Here is a 7,019-nt window from a genome sequence, read left to right as displayed (position 1 = left end):
TTTCATTTGATGGTTTGTTAGAGTGGATTTCGGCTTTAATCGAGATCCTTGGGATTGTTATCACATCGTGATTATCTGATGCTTACTTGTTTAACGTGGCTGACGTGGCCGAGATATAGGGTGGCAGTTCCGAGTTATAAGGTATGGTACATAGCCCCCAAGCTTGACTTGCTTGGGTATTTAGTTTCTAGCAAGTTGAGCTTTCAGGACGACCTATATCTCGGTTTAGTCATGCCAGCCCCAAGCTCAACGTTGCGCGCGCTTTGAATTTGAGACAAATAATTATTTTTTTGAAAAATGTTTGTTGGAGTAATTGGTTTGAGTGGGGTGTTGTCCCTCATTTGTAGGGAAACGTGCTGTCATTATGTCACTTAATTACTGTAACTGAACCGGTTTTGACCCTTGATTTCTCTGTGGTTTTCGGTTTTGCGTTCCCACTTTGTTAGTGGGTTGTAATAGGCTTTGGTATTCTTGGAAAAGTCATTCCTTTTTCCTCTGACTTGAAAGAAAATGACTTCCAAAGGTTAGATTTTTCATTTCATCCCTCTTCTACTCTTTCTCTACGTCTTTTCGTGATTGTGGTCTGTAATGAAAAAGAAAAAGTTGAAGGTTGTTGAGGTTAAAAAAGATGACTTTTACCATTGGGTTCACGATGATGTTAAGACCCGTGCTTCTTCGTATGGTAGCTCCGATTCTCTTCAAGAATTTCGTGCGATGCAGTTGGTTAAGGATGGCAGTAACGTTGCTGTAGAGCTTCTCCCTTGTTCTAATGAGGATAGGGTTTGTGAGCGTAGGGGTGATTGGGCGTACTTTTATATGTACACTCCGTGTTTCTCTGAACTAAACGTTAGGTTTCCTTTTTCTTCCTTTGAGTGTGACATATTGACTAATCTGAATTCTGCTCCTTCCCAGTTACATCCTAATTCCTGGGCTTTTCTAAAGGCCTATCAATGTTTAATGACCTTCCTTGAGTATCCTCCCTCTCTTGGTGTGTTCTTTTCCTTGTTTCAATCGAAAGGGGTTCGGAAGGGTTTGTGGGTGTGTTTGAGTAGTTTTCTTGGCCATTCTATATTTCTTCTCTACAAGTCGTCGTTTAAGAATTTCAAATCTCTATTTGTGAAAGTCTGATCTATAGAGACGGAATATCCTTTTTATCTTGATGAAGAGCTGATAGAAAAATTCCCGTTGTACTGGTGTTCCGAGCCTAGGCAAGTACTCGAGGCGTATAGGAGTGACGAGGAAGATTTGGTTGTTGATTTTCTGGTGAAAAACTTTGCTTCCGGCGAGTGCCTTTCAATCCCTAAGATGTTAAGTTTTGAAAAAGATAATGATAGAGAAGGGTTGCGTGCTTATATAGGTAATGTATACGTTTATTTCTGGTATTGATTTCCTGTTTGTGAGACTGATGTTTTTGTTTTGTTTGTAGGTGGACGAGTACCACATCTGAGTTCCTCTAGGCTTCAATCTTTTCTTGATAGGAAGAAGGAGAAAGGCGTTAGTGCCTCTGCTGCTCAGAATGTTGATGAGGGAGGTGCTGCTTTTTCGACTGCTCAGCCTGTTACTTCAAAGAGGAAGAGGGGGGTACCTGATGATTCCTTGGAGATGCTGTCCGAGGAAGATAAGTCAGTGGCTGAGGTTACTACTACTGTTTTCGATCGTCAGCGCAAGCTTCATGGTTTCATTCCTGGTGCCAATGCTCATTCTTTGTGGAGCGACCAATTTCCTTTGGCCGAGCTTGCTGATCGGGCATCTCAATTTCCTGGGGATATGGCGCTCACGCGTCGTGTTGGGCTGGAAGCTCTGGGAAAATATGTTCAGGTATCTTCTTTATTTGTTTTCTCCTTGTCTGTTTCTTTTGTCTTATTTGTTTTGACATCAATTGTTTTGACCAGGTTGTTGCCTCCCGTCTACTATGTGTTGGCCGTACTACTGAACTGCTTGGAGCAGAGAGGCAGATTGAGGCTGATAAGTTTGCGACTCTGGAGCGCTTGGTGGAACAGAAAGAAAAGACTATCACTGAAATGACGGCGAAAATGAAGGAAAAAGAAAAATCTGTTCTTGATGTTTCTGCTAAATTGGAAGAGAAAAGGCAAGAGGTTGTTCGCCTTCAAGATCAGATTCGATTGTTTCAGACCGAAATTAGAGATAATGATAAGACGAAAGGTGAGATGACCGCTCGGATTCATGAGCTGGAGGATCAAGGTATAGAGATGTTTACCTCGGGGTTTGACCGAGCTGTTGCTCAGGTGTCTTTGTTTGATCCCGAGTTTGATGTTCGTCAATTTGATGTGACGAAAATAGTCGTCAATGGCGAGTTGGTTCAGGATGAGGCTGGCGAGGATCACGATGAGAACGTGCCCCCGCCTGTTTGAAGTTTCTAATTGTTGTTTTTAGAAAGTAGTTTTAAATTTGTATGCATTTTGGAAAAGTTGTTGGTTTGAATTCCAACTTCATCAACTTTTTCTCCGATCTATGACTTCGGAGTTTGTTTTTTGTTAATATGTTATGGCTCCAGCTTTTATTACTGTTTTTTGCATGTCATGTGGCAAACGTATGATTTTATTTAGATAGAATTGTTCCTCACGCTTGAGGTGTGCAGGATGGTCGGCCTCGTTAAAACCTACCCGAGTAAACCCTCCTTAGGGAAAAACCTCGTGGCTAGGAAAAAGAGTACCTGACCACCCTGTATGTTACAATATTGTCTCAACTATAATAGTACTTGAGCGATGATATGTTCCATGTGTTAGGCAATGCTGTCCCGTTCAATGTTTCCAGACGATAAGCTCCTTTTCCGACGACCTTAGTGATCCGAAAAGGTCCTTCCCATGTTACTGCCAATTTTCCATGGCTTGGTGGCTTCCGAACATCTTCTAGTTGTCTGAGCACCAGATCTCCCTCCTGGAGGGTCCTTGGTCTCACTCTCTTGTCATACTGACAATTCATAGCTAGTTGCATTGATTTTTGCCTTAACTGCGTAAGATTGCGTTCTTCATCGATGATGTCAAGCTCGGCAAGCCGAGTTTGTTCGTTAGAACTGTCGTTGAAGTGCTCGGTCCTCGTTGACCCTTGACTGATTTCCAAAGGGATCACGCATTCTGATCCGTACACTAAGCGGAAAGGACTTTCTTTAGTTGTTGATTGCGGAGTTGTGTTATAACTCCATAGTATCTCTGGTATTAGCTCGGCCCAGCGACCTTTAACCTCGGTCAGTTTTTTCTTTAGGGCCTGCAAAATTACCTTGTTAGCCGCCTCTGCGAGCCCGTTGGTCTGTGGGTGCTCAATAGAGGAGAAATAATGTCTAATATTCATGTTAGTTAAAAATGATGCAATCTTTTTGTCAGTAAATTGCCTACCATTATCAGAGATAATTTCACGTGGCATACCATATCTACAAATGATAAATTTCCAAATAAACTTTTGTACCTTATCCGAGGTTATTTTTGCAAGTGGTTGCGCTTCTATCCACTTTGTAAAGTAGTCGATGGCTACCAAAAGGAACTTTACCTGGGCTGGCGCTATAGGAAATGGTCCGAGGATGTCCATGCCCCACTTGTGGAATGGCCAAGTTGCATCCGATGTATGTAACGCCTCGGCTGGGTTGTGTATCAGTGGCGAGCATTATTGACATGATTCGCACTTTTTGACCTTGTCTGTGCAGTCCGACCTTAAGGTCGGCCAATAATATCCCGCACGTAAGATCTTTGTTGTCAAGCTTCTGCTTCCGATATGATGTCCGCAAATGCCCTTGTGGACTTCGTCTATTGTTAATCTGGTGTCTTCCCCTGCAAGACATTTAAGCAGTGGTCGGGAAAAACCACGTTTGTATAGATTATCTCCGATTAGGGTGAACTAGGTTGCTTTCCTTTTAAAAGACCTCGGATCACCCTCTGGTACGATTCCCGTCTTCAGGTAGTGTATTATTGGTGTTCGCCAATCTTCACCCTGTGACAAATTTAAGACATACTGCAAATCTAGGCTAGGTTTTGTTAGCGTGAGATGTACCAAACTTCCTGATTGCTGATCTTCTCTATGTGTTGCTAATTTAGATAATATGTCTGCTCTAGAGTTTTGTTCCCGTGGTATATGTGTTATTTCAAATTTTTGAAAACCCTTTATCATGTCCTTAGCAATATGTAGGTACTTTTTCAAGAGTGTATCTTTGGTTTGAAAATTACCCCTGCTGAACTATGAGTAGGGAATCGCAATATACCTGCAAGTTCGGCACGTGTACCTCTTTCGCGAGTCTTAGTCCTGCCAATAACGCCTCATACTCGGCTTTATTATTTGTTGCTTGAAATTGGAATTTGATTGACTGTTCGGCATATACACCTTGGTCGTCTTTTAGCAGAATTCCTGCTCCGCATCCGTTGTCATTGGATGCTCCGTCCACATACAATTCCCATGGTTTTGTTTCTTCTACTTCATTTGTGAATTCTGAGATGAAATCGGCTAGAGCTTGGGCCTTGGGGGATCCTCTGGACTGATATGTGATGTCAAATTCTGAGAGTTCTAACGACCATTTGGTTAGCCTTCCTGCTAGGTCGGGCTTGGCTAGGATCTGCCGGAGTGGTTGATTGGTCCGAACTATAATTCGGTACCCCTGAAAGTAATGACGAAATCTTCGAGCTGTGACGATTAGTCCATATGCTACTTTTTCTATCGTCGGGTACCTTGTTTCAGCACCCTGTAGGACTTTACTTATGAAATATACTGGGTGTTGTTCTTTGCTGTCATCTGTTACAAGTACCGAACTGATTGTGTTAGTAGAAATTGAAAGAAATAGGTGCAAGGGCTTACCTTGTTCTGGCTTTCTCAATATTGGCGGTGATCCCAAGGTGTTTTTGAATTTGGTGAAAGCTTCTTCGCATTCTTTCGTCCAGACAAATTCGTCCGACTTCTTTAAGGTGTTAAAGAAGTGGTATGACTTTTCCACTGCTGCTGGCAAGAACCGAGAAAGAGCTGCCAGCCGACCTGTGAGTTGCTGGAATTCCTTTTTGTTTCTAGGAGATTGCATGTTAATTACGGCTGAACATTTGTCGGGGTTCGCCTCTATACCTCTGTTTGTCAGCAAGAAGCCAAGGAATTTGCCCCCCTTGACTCCGAATGCGCATTTTTCTGGATTTAGTCTCATATTGTATTTTCTGAGCTGTGCAAATACTTCGTCCAGGTCGTGTTTGTGCTGTTCTTTCGAAGTTGATTTTACCACCATGTCATCCACATATATCTCAATGTTTCTACCAATCTTATCTTTGAAGACTTTGTCCATAAGCCGCTGATATGTTGCCCCCACATTCTTTAGCCCAAAGGGCATGACCTTGTAGCAAAAATTTCCTTCGTCTGTGATAAATGCTATTTTTTCTTCGTCTTCCGGGTGCATGAGAATTTGGTTATAGCCGGAATAGGCATCCATGAAACTGAGCACTGGAAATCCCGAGGTGTCGTCTACTAATCTGTCTATGTTGGGAGGGGTAACCATCCTTAGGGCATGCTTTGTTTAAATCGGTGAAGTCCATGCACATGCGCCACTTTCCCGAGCTTTTTCGTACCATTACGACGTTTGCTAGCCATGCTGAGAATCGAAGTTCCCGGATAAACCTTGCCTCCAGGAGCTTTTTGGTCTCTGCTTCTGCCGCTTTCTTCCTTTCGTCTCCCAAGTTTCTTTTCTTTTGTCGTATAGGTCGGACATTAGGATTGACGGCCAGCTTGTGGCAAATGAAGTTAGGGTCGATACCGGGCATGTCTGCTGGCGTCCATGCAAACAGGTCGGCGTTGTTTCGCAATATTGTGATAAGGTCGGCCTTCTGTCCTGCAATGAATGCCGATCCTATGTTAGTAAATTTCTCATCATGACCTATTTTTACCTGTTCAAGGTCGTCTGTTGGTGTTGGACGGCTGTTGTCATTTCTGGGGTCTAGCTCGGCCAGCGTTGGTATGTGTTCCGAGTTATAGACAGTGTGAATTCGAGGTGTTTCCTCCTTCTTTACGGTTTTGAGGCTTGCGTTGTAGCATTGCCTTGCCTCCTTATGGTCGGCGTAAACCGTCCCCACCGTGTTATTCTGCAAGGGAAATTTCACACAAAGATGAACAGTTGAAACAATGGCACCAAAAGCATTTAATGATGGACGTCCTAGAATGATGTTATAAGGGCTAGGGCAATCGACCACTAGAAATTGGATATCTAGTGTTTTGGTATGTGGAGGTTCTCCAATTGTTGTTCTCAGCCAAATGTACCCGGATACCGATACATTTTCCCCAGAGAACCCTACCAATTCTCCGGGCGACGGTTGTAGTGCGTTGTCGCTGAAATGCATCTTTTTGAAGGTGGAGTAGAATAAGACGTCGGCGCTACTCCCTGGGTCAAGCAAGACCTTTTTTACTGTTAGTTCCCCCATGTGAATTGAGAAGACAACTGGGTCATCAAGGTTCGGATAGGTTGTCTTAAGGTCGGCCGTGCTGAAGTCGATGCGTGAGGTCGGACTTGATGCTTGTCGTTCCAGGCGAGATCCTTCCATTGTCATCATTGCTCGGTAACTTCTTTTCCTTGCCGAGGTGGTGGTCCCACCTCCAGCAAAGCCTCCTGAGATGTAGTTAATGATCCCCTTGGATGGGGGTGTTTCGACCTGTTTATGTCTGCTATCCCTTTCTGCTTCTCTTTCTGTATCTCGCTGCTTTCTTGACGAGATATATTTGTCTAAGAGCCCTTGCCTGGCTAATCTCTCCAGTAGGTCTTTTGCCACGATGCACTCGTCTGTGGTATGGCCGAACTTTTGGTGAAAAGCACAGTGTTTGCTTTTATCCACGTACTTCTGATCTTGGTATGATCCTGCTCGGACTGGTGGTTTGATCAACTTGTTGTGCAGGATCTCTTTGATTATATCCTCCCTTTTTGTGTTGAATTTTGTGTACGTGTCGAATTTTGGCGCTAGTTTGAATGGTTTTCTAGAGTCTTTGCTTATGGGCCGATGAGGCCTCTCTTCTTCCTTCTTCATCGGCTTTTCGCTCCTCCGTGCCTCCCTGAG

General features: G+C 43.6%; 1 protein-coding gene across 1 annotated transcript; it reads right to left on the bottom strand.

Annotated features, from left to right (window-relative positions):
- Positions 1-5,387: 5,387 nt before the first annotated feature.
- LOC148581930 (uncharacterized) lies at positions 5,388-6,521 on the bottom strand. The gene has a single exon (XM_088494518.1). The coding sequence runs from the start codon at positions 6,519-6,521 to the stop codon at positions 5,388-5,390; it is 1,134 nt and encodes a 377-aa protein (XP_088350644.1).
- Positions 6,522-7,019: the final 498 nt, after the last annotated feature.

The sequence above is a fragment of the Arachis ipaensis genome, chromosome B10 (genome assembly GCF_059453495.1).
Source record: "Arachis ipaensis isolate K30076 ecotype BB chromosome B10, ASM5945349v1, whole genome shotgun sequence".
In the NCBI taxonomy this organism is placed as follows: Eukaryota; Viridiplantae; Streptophyta; class Magnoliopsida; order Fabales; family Fabaceae; genus Arachis; species Arachis ipaensis.
This window is presented reverse-complemented; position numbering and strand designations above follow the sequence as displayed.

Coding starts and splice junctions, on each gene's coding strand:
- LOC148581930 (XM_088494518.1), bottom strand. CDS start 6,521: ATGATGACAATGGAAGGATCTCGCCTGGAACGACAAGCATCAAGTCCG.